This window comes from Podarcis filfolensis (assembly GCF_964270895.1).
Source record: "Podarcis filfolensis genome assembly, chromosome: 6".
Classification (NCBI taxonomy): domain Eukaryota; kingdom Metazoa; phylum Chordata; class Lepidosauria; order Squamata; family Lacertidae; genus Podarcis; species Podarcis filfolensis.
Genome location: NC_139609.1, coordinates 47963622 through 47984148, shown reverse-complemented (window position 1 = coordinate 47984148; position 20527 = coordinate 47963622). Strand labels below are relative to the sequence as shown.

The 20527-nt window shown below is 42.6% G+C and overlaps 1 protein-coding gene and 1 long non-coding RNA gene across 4 annotated transcripts in view; one reads left to right on the top strand and one right to left on the bottom strand.

Moving 5' to 3' along the window:
- The window catches only part of LOC310765352 (phosphatidylinositol 3-kinase regulatory subunit gamma), a 243912-nt gene that overhangs the window by 97046 nt on the left and 126339 nt on the right, over positions 1-20527 (bottom strand). The window contains exon 8 of one of the 3 annotated variants that reach the window (XM_083620186.1): positions 7005-7113. The exons of the other annotated variants lie outside the window; for them this stretch is intronic. Coding sequence (XP_083476312.1) covers positions 7005-7113 — 109 coding nt within the window. The remainder of the gene's footprint in view (positions 1-7004; positions 7114-20527) is intronic. 3 annotated transcript variants of the gene reach the window in all.
- The window catches only part of LOC310765370, a 75919-nt gene that overhangs the window by 46152 nt on the left and 9240 nt on the right, over positions 1-20527 (top strand). The window contains exons 2-3 of the long non-coding RNA XR_014549547.1: positions 5583-5723; positions 7475-7567. This is a non-coding gene — a long non-coding RNA (uncharacterized lncRNA). The remainder of the gene's footprint in view (positions 1-5582; positions 5724-7474; positions 7568-20527) is intronic.

Here is a 20527-nt window from a genome sequence, read left to right as displayed (position 1 = left end):
CCTGGCGCTACCAAACAACACCTCCTGGAATTCCTTTGCAAGGTGTGTGGTGTGGCAGGAAGAGGAAAGTTGTATTCTTACACTTTGGCTATGGCATGTCACAGCTTGGCTATGAAGAGCTGTATCTCAGTGGCAGGGCATTTTCCTTGTGTACAGAAGGTCCCAGATTTAACCTTTGACATCTCCAGGTAGGCATGGGAGACACTTCTATCCAAAACCCTGGAGAGCCACTACCAGTCAGTGTAGATGATATTGGGCTAGATGGACTTGACTCAGTACAAGACAACTTCCTGTGTTCCTAGGAACTTCAATTACTTGATTGACCTCTGCCATCTTCCCTTTGGCTGCTCCTCAGGAACCACCCAAAGGGAATGACAAGAAGTGGCTCAGTCAAGATTTGGTAGAAAAGATTCAGGATTGAGACCAGGGAGGGAGGGGGAATATTGTCAGGAGAGTTGTGGCACCTGTCACCAATGGAAGTGAGACCTTGCCATTACAGGTGGTTAGGATGCTGAGGCTGATGTAGCACAATGCTATTTGTTGTTGGTTGATTCTGTGCCACAGATGGTCATGATTCTGAGGGTGGCAGTGACTTTTGGAAAAAAAAGAGAGAGTAATTTCTCTTACAAATGGTATATAAAAACAAAAAACAAATAAACAAGTCATCACTGAAGGAAGCTTAATTATCTGGCATATTAGTCCCAGGAAGACTGATTAGGGAGCAGGTAGAAATAATTGATCATTCAGTTCAGTAACTGATTACTTTGTGCTGTAGTTTATCATACAGTTATCTCACTACTGTTGGCTTAATCACTGGACCCTCATTCCAGATATGGGGGAACTAGTTGTAGTGACTCAGTGGAGAGGTATAGGCACTCCAAACATGCTCAGAGGTATCCTACAATCAGCTTTTCAATAAAGTTGTCTCAGCTTAGGTATCGTATAGTATGGTAGGCTCATACTCCAGAACCCTATGAAACCAGGGGACCAACTTAAATAAATTTGTAGGATCTAGTCCATAAACTATATTATGCTCAGTGTTCTCTAATTATAGATGGCTGGATATATAACCATGACTGGATGTGTGAGACACACTAATCTGCCAGGACAAAGTGTTCAAAACCAGTGGGAGCAACTGGGATCCAGCTGGGAAAGAGCTGTTTTGGATTGAGAGCCAGAACTACTACTGCTCTGAGACTAGTATCATTTGCCCATATGCAATTCCTTCTGTGTCCATATAAGGCCTGCGCAACCTGTACATTCCCTAAAACAGTAAAGTGACACTTACAAGGATATGATAAATCTCCAGTGCAGGTGGGTGTTTCGATGTACAGTTCTAGCAATGTCAGCTTGAATCAACATCACGACTTTGACTTCTGCATCAACCACAACTACTGCCTCCACAATGAAACCGAAAGGAAGGATAGCTGCTGGCATTTCCACCACCAGCTAGCAGGGAATGTATGTAAATTAACCACTACCAGCACCATGCTCCTGTAAGGCTGATAAATGGAAAAAATAGGGCACTTGCCAGCCACCTAATAGGTGTCTGTGAGCTCAGATCACAAGGAAAGGGGCTGAATGACAGAATGGGTAGGAGACATGGCCAGATTATAATAGGGCAGTTGGAATGGTTACACAAGAGACCATACTTGCAGACTCTGAACTTTCTATCTTTTCTGCTTTTTGAAAGTAAGTCTCTAGATCTCCAGGAAGTAAAGTTATGAAGCAAAATGTGCAGCCAACTTTTTGAAGCCATTTCTGGAAGATGAGCCAGTCTGGCTGCTCATACTTTTCAGTGTTTTAAGCCAGTGAGTAAAGTCTGAATTATGTTTGAATGCCAGGCTACAGGAACCCCCAGGGTCCTAAAGAGCTGCTATTTCCCTTGCTCTTTAGTGCACTCTTCCTGCTTAGTTTGCCCTTCCTTTCTAGCAACCAAAATTCACATTTCTTGTGGTGGGTTCATTTGATATCACATACACCCCATATTTTCAGCAAATACTATTGCACAATAGTGCAAATGGGTGTTAAATAATCCTCCTTCCCCACAAATGGCAAATGCAAAATGTGAAAATGTGGAAAGAGGCTTTGAGATGTCTCCTGCTGTGTAGGAGATGAACTCCAGGAACTCATTAAGAATTCACTATATAGTTAACTTACAATGCAACGGTAAACATGTCTGCTCCTAAGTACGTCTTAAGTAGAGCTTGACCTAGGGAAGGACAGGATTGCAAAATCAAACAATTCCAACACAACTGAATTATTATTAATAGAATAAAAATGATTCCATAACATTTAAAAATCCATTTTTGTTATCTCAGTGATTTTGCCATCGGGAAAGAACATTAGTAAGTGGAAACAGATTTTGTACTGAGAAGTTAGGAAAACTCTGACTGTGCTTTTTCATACTATTTTACCTATAAGAGTAAAATCATCACTAAAATGAAAGCAGTTCACACTGCTTTCCACAGTCCCCTATGCCCAGTGGCTACAGGCCTAAGTTAATCAATCCTAGGAATCAATCCCTTGTGCATACGTACTAACCTGGGAGTAAGCTCAACTGAGCAGAAGTGAGACCTATGCATTTAAAATATACTGTAAACACGCCAATTTAATATTCCTTGAAGCCTTGAAGCTATACAAATTTGCAAGGAAGGAATGGCAAAAACATGGTCCTTTATAGTACAAATATGCATTAATGGAACTGAAATTTGATGTCTGTGATTCATGCACTAAGTCCCCTTTTGCAGCCATTGATGCCTCTTACATCTTCACAACAGTGAAACTGTACTTGCTTAGAATATTTTTTTGGAATCCACAGAAATTTATGATTAAGACACACATGAAAAAAAATATGTTTATATCATTTATATCAGGCTTCTTCTTCTGATTCCTTTGTTCAGGTAAAGTGAAATAGTGTACTTCACCTGAATTTCCGGAAATTATGACATGAGATTTTGTGAACATTTCCTGTTTTGATCTAGTTCTGCCCCTTTAAGACCAAGCTTGTGTGGGCTTTGCCAAGGGGGATCAAACCCATGAATGAGTACCTTGGCACCCTGCATTCAGCTGGCACAGCACACGTCACTCACAGTTTCCACAGCTGATTGGAATGTTCAGAACTGTACCCAGCAAATTGCGGCTTGGTGAGGGTTTTGGAGAAGAGAATTTGACACTGAGCAGATTAAGAAAGCTATACTCACTGTATGCCTGGAGCACTGGTATGTTTCAGAGGGCTCTTCTTGCATCTCAGATTAAGAAAAGGCAGTGTAGATACTAATTTCACAGCGACATGGTTGTTCATATTCTGTCTGAAAGAGCCTCTGAGACTTAGCCTTTATGGGTAGGATTCACCTAATAAGCCATGTCAGTGAAAGCCCTGTGGAAGGCCCATTGCACAAGTGGTAGGCCTTGCACCCCCCCAAAACTGGCTCAAGGGGGTGGTGGTGGTGGTGGGAGAACTCCCAGAACAGTAAATGGGCAATGCCAGTGCTATTTTTCTAGAAAAAGAGGTGCCAGAACTCACCATGAAACAGGCCTATTCTCAGTGTGGGCTCAAGGTCAGCATCCTAGGGCAGCTACTGTGCCCCACACCATGCCACCAGCACTGTCACCTTCCCCATGCCTTCCACATAGGGTAGTTGGCTCTGTGAGCCTCCATTTTACTTTCTCACTATAGCACGGAATGACGCTGCATCTGGTGCTCTGGAGCACTGCCAGGGTTGGGCTTTGGATTTAAATGGCAGTCTGGGGGTCCAAAGGCCCCCTCAAACCTGGAGCTGGCCCTGCCTGTCCTTCATATGTTGTTTAGCAAAACTAGGCCCATTTTGCAGCTTTCTTTCTTTCTTTTTTTGCAGAAGGAACTACTAAGGGAATTTTATAACCAGCAAATTCTCTTCCGCAGAGTCAACTGTGCTACAGGCATGCGGCGTGTTCTCAATTCCCAATCCTCTGCTGTGTCGAATGTTTCCAAAACTCTTGCAGTAGGAACAAAGTGGGAACAGGACACAGCTGGGCTGGTCCGATCGTCCGCCAGCTGGGAAGGCATGAAAAGGGAGAGCTGGCAGGACTGTTTTTCACTCTGTTTCAGAGTCTGACGTTCATAATGTGAGGAATGGTTCTCTTTCAAAGGACATGAAATGGAAATATTCCCCTTCTCTTGGATGTTTTGGAAAGTGGATTTCTGTTTGAAAAACACCTTTTGGGGCAAAGAGGTTTTGCACCAAAATTCTTTGCCAGTTCCTGGAATTGCTAAAAAGCAGAAACAACTGGAGAAGGTCAGGAAATGAAAACAGCTCTGGGACAGCAGAACATTTCAACTTAAAAGCTGCCCGGCTGGTAGAAAGATGAGTTACAGAAGCAGAACTTCACTTAGAAAATGTGGACTTGTGTAAATCCCATGAAAAAACACACAAACTGGACCTGTGATTTAAAAGTGGGAAAGCAGCAGGAGGGAAGAGGGTAGGGTGGCCATGTGGCCGACTTTAGGGAAGGTAGCCCACTATTTGAAAGGCTGTCCAGTCCAAGTTTAAATGAACCATTAGATGGGTCAGCAGGGAGGACCTTGAAATGCAGACTCAGCAGGCACACAGGTCAACTGGTCACAATCTTTCCCACTGCAGTGATATGTACTGTATTTATATTACAAAGATAGGCATTACTTCTAAATTTGCACCTACACATATAAACCAGCATATGGAAATATAATGTAAACCAGTGTCCTCTTTTTACACTAACCTTTCCTCTCTCTCTCTCTTTTGGTAATGCATGTGACCACTCTAGAAGAGGATGCCAAGACCTAGGCCTGCCTGCACTCTCTCTACCCACAAAACTGCCTCACCCAAAGCTGCCTTTCTTCTGGCAGGCATTACTTTTGATCATAGAGCTTGACTGAAAGAAAAGCTTTCTGTGGAGAAGGGTTTTCTTTGCAGCAGAGGAAACTGGGAAGCAGGAGGGGAGGATTCAAAACTCACACCAACCTCTTATCCCCACACAATTGACAATATTTCTACTGGTCTGCCACCATTTTGTCTATGCTAGGCTCTTAGCAGACTGGTAATCAATGCCCAAAGTATGCCAACATCTTTTGGCTTCCTTCTGTTTATGGTGGGAAACCAGTTAAGTTACACACACACACACTTAGTCCATACACTGCTAAATTTCAGTCTGACCAAGTCATACTGGCCTGGAATCCACATACAGATCCAGGTATTCACAATTTCAGGATTTATGTGGCCCATGTGGTCACTGTAAAAAGGCCTCTCAAAGTGTGTGTGTGTGTGGGGGGGATGTTTGTGGGAATGCAATTTAGCAAATGACAAGGAGATATAATTGCAGTTTTTTTTAATTAAACAAAAATTCTCATAGGACAAATGTGGTGGAGAGGTGTGCCTTTCTGTGGCTTAACGGTCAAGAAAAACTCAAATGTGCATGCTCAAGTATGTCCCAATGCTGTGTGTAGCCTGTGGCTCCCTCCTTTTGGAAGCTCTGCTGTTGCAGCTGATAGCCAATGCAGCATTTACTTGCTTATTGGGAAGCAACTGCTACTTGACTTGTCAACCGTCCTTCTCCCTTTGCTAAAGGAGGCTTACTGTGGGTTTATGTGTGCCACGGGTTCACCACCCCTGCTGACTGCTATCAGAAGTGGACTTCATGCTACAGAGGACTGGTGAGAAGAACCATGCAAGCTTTTGACTTTCATATAACCTTTCTTCCTGGTCAAGGTAAACTGCTTTCCCACTCCTACACTAACCCAAGTTAGAAAATGAAAGCGGGAAAAGAAACCCCAAACACACCCAAAATGTTTGATCTGATGTCTTAAGGTTTAAAACCCACGCTTGACGGCTAAATATACCCGGTTGCTTCAGCCTTTCCTTGTATGTGTATTGCAAACTCTGTATCATTTTAGTTGCTCCCTACTGAATCCTTTCCAGTTTCCTTGCATTCTTAAAATATGCTGACCTAAACTGGCCACTTTCCAGCTAGCCAGTGCTGAGCCGAGGACCAATTTTTACCTCCTGTGCCTTGAATCACATTATAGGCAAGTTCGTCCGAGAGGTGCTTCTGAGGAATAGGCTGACTAATCAGACAAATGACTGGGGGATGTCATTTGCCCACTGATAATTTGCCCATTCTGCCAAATCAAATACAATTTTGACTCAGTAAGTTCTCTTGCCAGGATGATGTGTCATCAGAAGACTTTTGCTTCTTGTTGACAAATGCTAAAGTTTAATCTGTCTTGGATGGGTAGCGAGGGTGTATTATCGACAGAGCTTCTTCCTTAGGAATGTTTCATTGTGGGTACTTTCTAACTCTTGAAGCAAGGGATGCGCTAAGACACTAAACCAAGCCATGGTGGTGTGCAGGCCTCAGGAAATGAGACTGAAGCCATTTTACTCCTTCCTGTTCATTCTGCTGTTGCACTGTGCTAAGCCATGGTTTGGCTTAGCTCTTCAACTGAGCCTGGGTTTGTGGTTTTGCTCTCTCCAGACTAACGACAACCTGTAATCAAGATTTGTCCTATGGTTTATGGCTTGTGGTTTATCCAGGAGAGCTACTTCACATGCCTCAGGCTTCCTCAAACTTGGCCCTCTAGATATTTTTGGCCTAAAACTCCCATGATCCCTAGCTAGCAGGATGAGTGGTCAGAGATGATGGGAACTGAAGTCTCAAAACATCTAGAGGGGCAAGTTTGAGGAAGCCTGGCTTAGCTCAACACAGAGCAGCATAGCGCAGAACAACTGGGGAGCCTGCACATTCACATGTTCGTGCTAAGGTCACAGTTTGGATTAATATTACACGTAAATCTGGTTAGTCTCGCATTTTCACAATGTGTTTCTGGATAACCATGGTTGACAAGGGCCACAAGTCAATGGAGATGAATGAGTAAAGAAGAAACATGATACAAGTTAGTATTACATGCAAATTTAGTTAGTCTTGCATTTTAGAATATTATTAGAATGTGGTCTTTCACACTTTAAGGCTGCAGTTCTAACCCCACTTACCTGGGAGTACATTTAATGGGACTTACTTCTGAGTAGTCATGGTTAGGATTGATGCCTTTCAGGGGAGTAAGGCTGAAATGAATCACATTGGTCTCAGTGAGGCTGACTTCTGAGTAGACATGTAAAGGATTGCACTATAAAATGCATGTAGGATTGCTAACCATAAGCATGTAAGTGACTCAATATATTTATTTGAGAATAGCACTGATCATTGCTATTTGTCTAAGGGAATTCTATCAGCTGTATCTTAATGTGAGCAGGATGACTGGACTAGCTTCTGTGTGGCTTATATCACTTTGGCATCCCTACATTCATTAGTCTAGTCTCCCATTTCCGCATTATTCTGTAACTCTTAAAAAATTCCACATGAAAATTTACATCTAAATACATATTTTTGAATATGGAGTCTCAAAAAATATGCATTTCTAAATGAACTTTTTCTAAAAATATGCATTTGAATACTTTTTCAGGTACGAACTATACAACAGAAAATTCAGAGAAGTGTGAAATCTTAAGGATAATTATGTTTCAATCTGCACATTACTCTGGGAGCTGCAGATCAGGTCAGTTTTGTATCAGAATTCACATAAACTGCATTCTCCCAGGATCCCACTTAACAACACACTTCATTCTGGCCAAATGTCCTACTTTTCTATATATTCTTTTATGATTCTTACCCTTTAAAAAGTTTTTATTTTTAAATCTGATCATGTGCACCTCCACCTATGCACCCATTCATTGTTTCCACTCTCCACCCCCACATTCTCAGCAAAGTTCTTGGCTAGTTCAGAATCTAATTTGCAGACTTTCTTCCCCACACCCCTGTGCAATTTACATCTCCCAACAAAAATGTGCAGTGTCAGTGGGGCATACACAGCTGGTGATATGCAAATCTACAAGAAGTAACAACCTGAGCCTTAAGCCCATTGTAGAAAATTAAAGAATAACCCACTAAACATGAGAGGAGGAGGAGGATCACATATGGATGGCAGAAATGCAAAACGGTGGGCGAGAAAAGAGAACAGGAAAAACAGGTTAAGATCTGCAACAATGGGGCATTGCTCTGTGTAAGGAGTTTTGGGGAAAGCATAATTTTGTGCTCTGAGAAAGATGACACAAAAGCACATTTGGATTTCTTTTAGCTAACCATTTGTAGTGCAACCCCCGCTCCAGCATTGTTTTCTGTGCTTTGTTTTTCTTTTCTTACTCACAGCCAGCCATCAGACTATACCCCAAAGGTAAGGCATGCTGCTTTAAAACACATCCCATTATCTGGCTTAATTTGTGGTCTAAGTAGTTGGACTGTTCTCGGGACAATGTTTCCTCCCTCTCCCTCTCTCTGGCTCCTCTGGAGTGTTCATTATTATGTGGCTGCATGAAAAGCAGGCAATGAGGTGGGAGGCAAGGTCACAATAGTGGACCTAGGACTCTACAGCTTGCTCATTAAGGACAGGCATTTACAACAGCACACGCAGAGCCTCCCTTCCAGAGACAGACACTTTCAAAGCAGTAAGAGATGAATGACAAGGCCTCTTGAGCAATATGCACATCCAACAAAGGGGGCATCTTGAGCTCTGCAGGGAAAGCACTTTGTACTTTGGAGAAGTGTTATAGAAATAACCATCATAATGTTTAGCGATCAATTGTGTTTAGGATTTTTAAAAAAACCTGCTCCATCCTAGTATCCACTAAAACGAAATCTGCTACAAGATGAAAAGTACCCCACGCTGACTTAACTCCCTATCCCAGTCACTAGAAAGCGGGCCGCATTTACAGCACGTCTGAAAGATGCTCAGGTTTCGATACTGGCAAGATTTCGGAGGGGGTTTCATTATGGTGGAGCAGCAAGCCTCTGTACGTGCAAATCTGGTGAAAGGGTGGTACTATCAAGACTCTTCATTGTTTTTTCCTCTCAACAGGGCTACTAATCTTAGAGGTTGTATTAGAGCAGTGCAAGTCTATACGTATCTATGCAAAAGTAATTCATTGTGCTCAATGGGGCTTGCTACCAAGGGAGTAGGAGCAAAATTGCAGCCTTATGATCAGACCTTATGTGTAAGTACTCACAAGCAAGTCCTGCAGAATTCAATGGGACTTACTCTCAAGTAGACACACCTACTATCACAGACTTAGGAATGTTGAGGTTTTCAGTTACTTGCATGCAAGATACAACATCAGATTCCCTGGATGTGGACTTTGGTGCAACAAGAAAAATGATCCTTTGAGCTTATGCCTATTATGGCCACTCTCCATTTGTTCTCCAGCAAGCCAGGCATGGAGGGGGCACATGTGACAGGCTGGGGTGCCAAGGCCATGCCAGCAACAGGGACAAGGTCCAGTTCTCTGCTGATGTGGGAAATCCACTGCTACAGCATCTCTGATAGCCGGCCATCCAGCCTTAAAAAGCTGTAATGAAGGAAAGTCCACTACCTTCCAAAACAGCCTCTCCCACTGTTAAACAGCTCACACCATCAGAACATTCTTTAAAAAGTTTAATCGGAATCTTCTTTATTATAATTTGAGCCTATTGGTTTGGATCCTATCCTTTGGAGAAACAGAAACCAAAACTGCTTCCTCGTCCATGCATGATGACCAAGAGTGAGAGCAAGTTCAGATAGTGAATTCAGAACTCCTGATCCATAGACATTTGTGCTAGGCTAGCCATCAGACCGTACAATCTTGCAAAGGCAAAAAGCTTCGTGCGAACAGGCTTTGCTTTGATCTCATTAATTTATTTACATCATTCCCATATATGAAGAGCAGCAACTTTTTTTTTTAATGTGCAACCTTCCAAATGCTACGCTTTAGTTCAGAGCCCAAAGCCACAAACCTTCTCCACAACCAGAAATGATTCAATGGGGAAGGGTTCCCAGACAGCATCATTGTAAGGTCACTCTGCTTACTGACTTCAGGCTATTCAATACAAATAGCTTTTCCAAGTTTATCTAAGGCTCCATCTTCTGTGTATTCTTACCAAGCCTCTCATCTAGAAACATTCTACCCCCTCAAGAAAGAAATGCGAAAGACGTGAGGTGCTTGAAGCTGGAGAGAGAAGGGAGTGGGAAAAATCTTTCAATTAAGGCCTATTATCTTCCCAGAATGTTTGGAAGTATGCTTATTTTACCCATGGTTGGATAAGTGATTCCTATGGCTTTAGGCGCATTGTGAATTGCAGAAGATGACTGACAGAGACTGATAATTATAGTTAATGATGGCCTTAAAAGATATATATGTGTATATATATTTGTGTGTGTGGCTGGGTTGGGGGTTGGAGGGTATAATAAAATGAACTCATAATAATTACATACAGTAGAGTCAGAGAAGAAAAAAGTGGAATCTGGGAGAGTACTGCAGAAAGCCTGGACACTGGGGAATACAACAACAAAAACAAGAAAACCAGCTAGACAACAAACGTGTTAGGCCAAAAGGCACTTTAATCATGGGAGAAGGGGATAATGACCACACAAGGAAGCTGTTCTGCTCTGAGACTGAATTGGGTCTGTTCTGTTCAGCCTTCCTGGCTGAGCTGGTGTGAAGCTGGTTTTGGAGTGTGTGTGTTGAAGAACTCCTTCATCAAGGTGTTGGGGGAGTTTAGCATTCACGCTGGGGCTTCCTGAGTCATGGCGGTCATAGGGCTGTCTCAATACATAAAAGACTCAACTCATGTGGCAGGACATATTCTTGATCTGGTTTTTGCAACAAGGTTTAAAGGCAGTATCCCACTGGTGAGTCTGCTGTCCTGGACGAACCATTTCCTGGTGAGGTTTGGTTTGATAATGGCAGTATGCCCTTGCAGGGGTGGGGGAGCTATTAAGATGGTCCATCTTTGGAGACTTATGGCAGTTTCCTGAATGCTCTCAGAGATTTTCTGACTGACATAGTTGACACTCCTGTTGATGCTCTGGTCTCACTATGGAATAGGAATATGGAAAGGACTCTTAACAGTATCACTCCTTGGGGCCTCTTCTGATTTTGTACTCTGGTATTCTTGGGAGCTGCAGGTAATGAAGCAAGAAGGATGATGGCTAGAGCACAGCTGGCATAAATCTTAGGAGGAATTGGACCAAACTCCACCTTTTCTGGACAAGGATAGGCTGGCTACAGTTCTGCTCTCATATATAACTTCCAAGTGCTAAATTCTGTGAAAATGTGTGCAAGTGCAGAATTTTAGAAGTTTTCACATGAATTATAGCAAGCATTGGGATCTCTGGCCATTGACTATGTTTACTGGGGCTGATGGAAGTTGTAGTTCAACAACATCTGGAGAGCCCAAGGTTCCCCCACATCTGAACTACATCAATATTTGGTGCTCATCATTCCAAGTAAAAGAGTGACACCCAACTCTATTTAAGGGACTTGAAGAGAAGTCAAACAGATGACTGTATCAATTTTGCATTTTTATCAGAACTCTTTGCTGGAACTCATAATCATCCTTTCCCCCGTGTAAATATTCTGAATTTGCCCTCCATTCGAAGAGGAGACTGCAGGATATACAGCCTTGCAGTGTATTCCCAAGGCAGGCCAACAAGAGCTGCTGTTGTAGTATTAGGCCCTGCAGAACTTTCAACAGCTAAAGGGTTAACTTTGAGTTAACACCATGGAAAAGGTTTCAAGTCCTTAAAGTGCAGGCCGATCCATAACCTTGTTCCTTGCTTTCCTCCTGAATCAACCCAATCCTATTTGACAGGAGGAATCTGTGAGAGTTAATGAAGCAGCGAAAGGCTAGGAGGATCTCAGAACAAAACTTCATCACAGCCAATCATGGAACAGATTATCCTTCGCCTGACTGCATTATGATGACATCACCCCATCGCCTCACTGCAAGCAGATCAGTCACCCATCCCTGTTATTTCCATTTCTAGGCAGTCCCTGGCTGGATTATTCATCGGCTATCTTTTTAATCTTGACTCTGGTTGAAATGAACATCTGAAATGTCTTTAGAAGTGTCACTCATCATAGAGATCAGGTCTCTCAAAAAGGTGTGACTTCATCCCTTTTGTAAAGGTCCAAAGCATCTGGAAACAAAATTCAGACTGGCATGTTCACATGGGTCATTGCCTGCTAATCCAGAATGATTTTCTCATGATGGTCAAGGGGAACTGCTACAAAAAATATGAATGGGTAGCAGATGCAAACACCCCTGCTCGTTTTAGATCTGTTTTTGCTGAGCTGTGTTTTGTTTTAAAGAGGGGCTTTGTGTTGGCCAAGACAGGCAACAACTTCTTCCTCCAAAAGTGGAAGAACCACCTCAACATTCACATATTGGTTTTGCAAAAGTGACACTACATTACGGCAACATGAAACATCCTGCAAAAAGATTGCTTTCTATAGTTTTTTAGGGTTTGTTAGCTTGTGATCATTTGCCTCATCATTGCAGGTTATACGCTCAATCTGGTCTTCACTACAGAGTGGGCTGGGAGCCCTTCAAAAGGTGGGAATGGCCCCGTTGTTATGGGCAGGTGGTCTGTTCATGGACAGCACCTGGTTAACTTTGGACTGGCTGTGGTTGAGTCCCCTGCAATTGTAGGAGACCCATTAAGATAGTCCACCCTTGGAGACATATGGAACTCAAGGGATTCCTGAGTACTCTGGGAGATGTTATGGCTGACTTGGTTGTCAATGCCCTTGTCTTGCTGTGGAACAGTGAGATGTGTAGTGCTATCAACATAATGATCCAGAAGACTCCTTGGCTTAAAGACATAAGTGTGCCTACCATGTGGCAGTGGCAGCAGTCCTTGGTGAACCATCCAGTGGTTGCTGAGTGGTGAATGGGCTGTTGAGATCTAGCCCTGGAGAGGAAAAGCAGGTTACATTAATTCTGGAGGTGGATACAGCTAATTACTTAGAGGTTCACCACAATGGATATGTGAAACATTTTGAAGGTAAAGTTGCTCCCATCTTTCCATACTGGATGCCACAACGGAAGTGTTTAGAACACCATCTGAAATAGTTTACGGGAACAGTTTCGGTTATTGTGGCCTGAGGGTGGTTGCAGTGGTTAGGCTGACCATCTGTTCTCTTGATGGTCACCCATCTTGGCTTGTGACGTATAGCAGGAAGCGATTCACTAGATACGTCCAGGGAGTAGCATGTGGCTCATTATGGGAGAGAGTGATCCCTACTGCTTTCAAAGAAGTGTTGGTGTGGTACCTCCTGAAGAAGATCAGTGCCTACCTCTTCTGTGCCAACCATAACACAGCTGTGCATCCCAGAGACACGAGCTAAGCGCTGATTCATTTATGTATGTATGTTACTAGATGACTGTTCCCATTGATAACTTGCAGCTGAATATATGAATGGCTTCCATTGAAAAATATCATCTTTGAGGTGTTATGAAAGTTCTGTGGTAACTGATCTGTGATGGCTGTTTCATACATACAAGGCACATCTTATATTCACTGAACGATGAGAATGCATGTCTGAATTAACTCTTAGAACTGAAATTTCAAGGATGAGTGGCTTACATATGAAGGAACACCTTACACAAATTTAATAACAAATGGGATGTGCTTTCTGGATTGCTCTGAGTACTAAAGGGGTAGGGAACATTTTTCAGCCTGAAGGCAACATTCCCTTCCAGAAAACCATTTTTTTTGGGGGGGGGCACAAAACCATGGTGGGTGGAGCCAGCAGTAAAATAAAGCAGAGCAACTGATGTTAGTTTTACCTTTGTACAGTAGGCTTGTTTCTACACAAAAATCATTTTCCCAGGCAAGCAAGAAGAATGATCAGAGCTCAAGGACACATTCTAACTCAAGTTACATGCAAACAGGGCCAGTGAGGGGGTGTAGCTGAGGAAGGTTCCTTGGGAGACTCCCGAGGGCCAAATGTGGAGGTGTGGAGGGCTGCTTTGGGTCTCTGGGCCATGGGTTTCCCACCCTACGAACTACATCAATATTGCCCCCAAACCAGCATGTTGTGAAATTATCATTTGACTCCTTGATGCCATCCCATCCCATCCTCCCACCTATCTTGGTTATTAACTTCCTACTTGCATATGAGAAGTATTAATTTGATCTAATAATTTGTGATGCATATTGTGAGTTAAAGTGGTAAGTTAGTTGAAGTCTCAAAATTAACAGAACATATTTGACACAACAATAGCACACAGCAAAGTTTATCAAAGTTATGAAGAAAATATGCAATTTAGGTATAAAATTGTAAGAGTTTGTCATCATCAGCAATTATTGATTGCTGATGTCTGTTTTTGTGCAGATATGTATTTGTAATAAATACACCAAACACAGAAACCCAAAACAGTTTTACAGAAACAATTTCAGCAGCAAAGCTTTTCTTGTTTCTACATGACAAGCTATTGTTGCAAAATCGCCTGTTTCTACAATACTCTTAAAAGGTACAGGAATCCTTCCCTCCTTTGCATCTTGTCACCCAACTTTAAATTACTACTAGGAGAGCCTAGCATTTTCAGCTCCTGTCTTGCTTAATGTCCTACTTTGACTCCCCAACAGGCTCTTTCAGCATAGTGCCAGCCCATGTGACGCACACCTCTCAGGGATTAAGCCCCTTTCCCAAACCTGCATGTACCTTCGTTGCAACAAACCAGACCCTACTTGCCTAGTTGTGGACAGAGGGGAGGAAACCAGCCTCTTCATAGCCCTTAATCAGCTGAGCTGGTCACAGCAGCAAATGTCCTTGCGGAGTTTGGGGAGCTGAATAATGAGACTTCCCTCCAAAGGGGAAATTAATCAATTTGCTTGAGGTCATACTTTGAGGCTGGTGGCAGAGGGGAGTCTAAATGCTACTCTTCCTCATCTACCCTCCATATCCAATGATTTGCTTCTAAGCTTTAGAAGCCTGAGCCTCACTCTGAAGAGCTGGTCTATCACTTCCATTTGTTACTGCAGTGACTGCCTTATTCCATCTGATCTAATGGTTTATCTATTTGGAGGCAGCAATAATTCTGTTGGAAGTTGCTGCACCCTCCCTGAAGAATTTTCCCAAAGGGAGCCACATGCAAAAAAACCCCCATGATACCCAACATTTGAAAATAGGCCCATTGTTTATTTTCTTTGGGGGGGGGGCGGCATAGGGCAGAGCTCCTGTGCCTTTAACTGCCGCAAAACTGTGTGCACTAGGAAAAACATGAGGGGTTGGATTTCACAATCCTTTGTCCTTACTTAAAGCAAAAGCAATATTCCAACATTCCATCGTAGTGCATTATTAAGTATATATTATCAGTAAAAGCATTTAGGGATGAACAGCAGGTTTACGATTCTAGTAAGTATTGCCTTAAGGTTATGTTTTCAGGAATTGGCTTTACAGTTAGTTCCTTGTTGAAATCTATTTTTAAGCTGTTTAGTCTGTCTTGGTTATTTTAACTTGCATGGGAGCAGACTTGTGCCTGGACTCTTGGTTGCACCAGACAATTCAGCTCTTGGCAAAACTGAGACTGGAATCTTAAGAACATTTAGTCTGGATAAAATGTTACTGAACTGAATGGAGCTTAATAAGCATAATTTGGATTGGGCTGCCATTTTACGTCAAGCTACCCTGGACAGAAGATGACTTTGCAAGGAGTTCTGTTTTGTCCCAGTAGTTCATCTCTTGCAAAGCTTACCTTAATTGCTCATACTTTGTTCAGGAAATTCGATGAACAAATACACATTTTGCAGAAGAAAAAATGAATGAGGAGAAAATATTAAAGTGAAATAAGATGGTAAGCCAGCATTAACAGAAACAGATAGATTTTCTCCATCTGGAATACGAAGCTAGTTTTCCATTAAGCAACCTTTAGGTGTCATTTTAGGTGGCAGATTCCAGATGTGGCTCCACTTTCCTGCTTGCAACCTGGCCCTTTGCATGTTCTTTAAAAATGGAAGTCAATTCTGTGTTAGGGAAGTCAATTCTGTGTTTTGATGTTCTGTTTCTTATGTGAAAATGTCCTAGGCTAACACTATGCAGAGAGATACACGTGCCATTCATCAGAAAACTGGAGAAGGAGCACAGGGTCGGTGAGACATGTTAATAGCCCAGGAGACATTGCGGACGCCATCCCAGGTTTACGGAATGAAGTTGCATGGAGGAACCATTCCACAGCCCTATCCAAACAAACCAACTTAAGGAAGAGGACAGGGATGGCCCACAATCTGACACAATCCCTGTGGCTTTCCCGTTTTACCTCAATTTTCATGCTATATAGGTGAGATGGATTATCAAATATTGAGCAACCTTGTTCTCTCTACATCTGAAAATTAGGCTTCTTTTTTAGAATAAATGTTTAAAGAAAATAGTTTGACAATGAGTTATCAGTAGTTTTACTTAGAAACTCAAATAATTGCCACATTAACCTATCACATAGCATAGTCAAGTATTCTGTGTTAAATACATGAGCCCCCCAAACCAGCCACTCTCTCACACTATGAAGCAGTTATGTCTTTGATGTGTGACTTTTCCACTCTTACTCAGGATAGTTTTGTACGTACACTTATTGCATATATATTTTTTTGTATGTGTGATGTTCAACACATCCAGACAAATGTATATTTCAAGTAAATATATATTGTGATTTCTAATAGTGCACAAGACAGTAAAAGAAGAACTTTCAGGCTGCCCTGCTTGACTAAAAAAAAAAGAGTATTCTGAAACAGAGCTTGCTCCAATAGATGACATTTTTAAACTTGAGATTTCTTGTATTTCACACAGTATGAATGACCTCAACATGAATACTATAGGATCCATCTTAGTAAAGATAACTAACTGGAACACTCTTCAAAAATATGGCCATGCTGCTTTGATATGCCAGCATCTGCCTCCCTGAACAGCTAAATTACAAGATTCTAATGATCCAGAGTCATTTAATTAGCAGGCAGGAAAACTATCCAGCCCTCCATTAAAAGCCTGGCTGTGCATCTCTGAGATACTACTGTGCTCCCAGAAGGTTCTTGGGTTCTTCTGCAGTTGCAAACGTGCTTCCTTTATTTTGGGGTTCTCCAAGAAGCATTAAGGATTAGTGTGGGGATTAGTGTGACTTTGTTAAGAAGAGATTGCATAAAAAGCAATCACCTCCTTGCTCTTAAAGGAAGAGAGGGAGGAAGGGAGGAAGAGCATCCTCGTAGAATGGCTTTGTTCATTCAGTTGAACTTGTCACTTCTTTTGTCTGAGATATTAACTCCAAGGACTTAGCTAGATTGGTAAAGAAAAAGCGTTTTATATGCACTGTATAAGTATGAAAGCACTGTGTCACTAGATGGCGCTGTGAAGTTCCATTTTTGCCAACACGATTTCTCATACAGTCGTACCACTTGTTACATCAGTCTCCGGTTGCGTTTTTTCACATTTTGCCATGCGCACATGTGCAGAAGCGCTCTATCGTGCCACGTGTGTGCACAGAAGCGGCGCTCTAGTTGCGGACTTTCCAGGGTGTGAACAGCACCCCGGAACGGATTGAGTAGGTAACTAGAGGTACCACTGTATAAAGTTTACCACGTGTTTTCCAGAAACACTTCTTTGATATGTCTAGATCCAGCCCAAGTCTCAACCACAGTCTGTCTGCATGGCACTTTTCCCATAGGTTGGAGGTTATTAATCACATCCAAACTACACTATCATGAGCTGAGATGTGTTCCTCTACCATGGCAGACAAAGGTTGACCCAATGAAGGCCCCACTGCTTGCATGAGCCAATGTGAGCTTTCTGCATAGGGTTCCCATGTGCCACATGGGAAGACCTTTGGTTTGGTGCTGTCAAACCAGAAGGGCATGAGTGAGGATAGCTCCTGAGATGGTTGCCTCAGGCAGTCTGATTTGGGGTGTGATGAAAGGGCAGCTAACAGTTAGTTATTTCAATTTATTTTTATTTTAGTTTTCCTGCCAGAAAGGAGAGGTGAGGCACTTGTGGGATTTTCTGCCTCAGGTGCCAAGATAACTTGGCTGACCTTGGGAACTATGCATGTTGACTTTTTCATTGGTGGCAGGGAGGCTCCATTTGTTGCTCCGCCTCAGGCGGAAAAATGTCTTGGGCTGGCCCAGAAATGGAAGAGCTGCATGTGCAGGCATATCCTTGGATTGTCCTCAGCTGAGCTCCCAGTTGAAAAGAAAAACACCATGGCAGATGAGACAGAAATTATTTATGGCATCCAATCTGTGGGCGGCTGTGCAAGTACCTAGGTAAGATAGGTGTTTCTGTGGTGTTCCAAGGGCACCCATAGCTCATGTCCTAGCCTTGTGATGCAACTTGTGCCCCCTGATAATGGAAGCTGAAACTATACAAACCAAAGGGAGTGTTTTATGTTGAAGTCTCAGGAAGAAAAATATTGAACTCAGTTTTAGCCCACTTGCTTCAGAAACAAATGTATATTCTCTAAAGAATAGGTACGTATATGCTCTATAGAACTGCAAGCTGCTGCCTGTAGTTCCACTCTCTTCAAACGTGCTTTAGCTGGAAACCTATTTTCAAAGCTAAATAGGAATGACCAACACTCTACAATAGATTCCTAGCAAACATGTTTGGATTTTGCCATATCTCTTGAGATGCCCTACGGAATCATTTTACTGGAATGTCAATAAAGTCAGGAGTATAAACATAAATAACAAGAAAATTTAGGGAAGTCTGTTAGGACAAATGTAAGAGGGTCCATGAAACAGGCTTCCCCCATGAGAGAAATGGGGGGGGAGCTACGACAACTTTCTTTCAGGACTCTGATTTGCACAAGTGTTTACAGATTCAACGCACTTGCAGGCATCAGCTATCATTTACAGAATCTAGATTCTTATGCCCCTCAAAATCGTGAGAATATTTACTTTAATTTTAAAGCAAACAAGGTTTCTAATCCTCATTGCTGTTGAGAAAACCATAAAGGCAGTGCCTAGTCAATATTTTGAGGTCACATGTAGCTTCCCAGTGGCTAGCCTCTCCTTCCTTTACTTATTTCTATATCCTTCCATGTGAGCCTGCCTCTCAAAAAAGAATTTACCCACCAGTGTTCCCAGTCTAGCATCTTATGCAAAAATTACATAGATTTATACATAATTTAATCAAATTTATGGATGCAGAATGAGTGGTGGTTAGTGGAGGATTCTGGAGCCAATGATCAGGCTGTCTCTTTGCTATGCACAACTCTCATGCATTCAAATCCCTTAATGCAAGACCGGGAGCCTGAGCAGGCAGCAAGGCGCTCTTGGCTTGTGCTAAAATCACTTCCTATTTAAAATGATCAGTTTAAAAAGACAAATATAGAAACATCCCGCAGCGTGGGAGCTCCTTTCCCTCAGTGTGCAGCTGCCTTTACATGCTTGCTGGGATCTCATTCCTATTTGCTTGCAGTAAAGGAGAGAATTTATAGGCAGGCGATTCTGCTTTTAAACTGTTCCTGGCAGCACTGTGTTCTTTTATCGTCTGTAAATACTTCTGATTTCCTTATGGAAACGCACCCCAGAGAGACCATGACGAGGTCCCTTGCTTTAGCACTGGCTCCTGCCCAGCCTTGTGTGACTGGCCTTGCACTCTGATACATACATCTGAGTCACTGTCCTTTTCCAGGGCTGCAGTAGAAGATTTTCAATTTCATCAGGGTCAGAACGGTGGAGGGATTTCCTGCACCCACATAACTTAATCAGGAGGGGTACTCTTGGGGAAAATAAGTTATTTATCCCCCCCCCCATATCAACATCTCCTCAATGTCCGGAAATGTTAAGGAAGTCTCTTTTGATACACTCAGCAGTTCTAAGAATCCAGGCCATTAGCAACAGTTCATGTCTTAAGCATGCTGCCTTTAAGACTCCCTGACCTTGGTTAAACAGGAAGGCCTCTGCCTGAGAGATATGGGACCTGATTCAGCTAAAGCTATGACTAGCTTAAATTCCATTGCCTCCAGCAATACTCAGTCATGACAATGCCAGGATCAAGACCATGATTTTTAACCCAGGATATGCCACTCACTTCTTTCTATGCCCATGCTGGCTTTTTCCTGATCTAGGGAAAAGAAGACTTCTGTCCTCCAGAATGATGAAGATATTGAATGTCCAAACAGTCATATTGGACAGCAGACATGTTTTGTTATTCAACTAGTAGTAGCTAGTTAGTGTTCAATGTTTCTCACACATTGTGGTCTATACTACAGTTCAGATTGTAGATGATAGAGAGTTAGAAACCGGGTCAGTTTTGATCACTTTTTCTGCAGAACACCACTGGAAAAACCAATTGGCCAGAATCCCTTGCACACACTATGTGTAAGTTGCATAGAGCGGAAGCAAATTCATGTATCACTCTGATCAAACTTTCAGATCCTCTCTGTCCTCTATCTATATCCAACTCTCCCCACCCCCCTTACACCCTCCCCAAATCTGCTCCAGAGGGTTGGGGGGAAACCCAGAGCAAATTTAGGGGGCGCATGGGGCAGAAAAAGGGGAGAAAGTCCCATTGCACAAGTGGAAATCCTTATGCTGATTGCATGGCTGGTCCACCCATAAGGCACAGTGAGATGACTACCTCAGGCGGCAGGATTCACTGAGACAGCATATACTAATGCTGTTCTTTCCTCCACTCTAGTTCCTGATATAGATCTT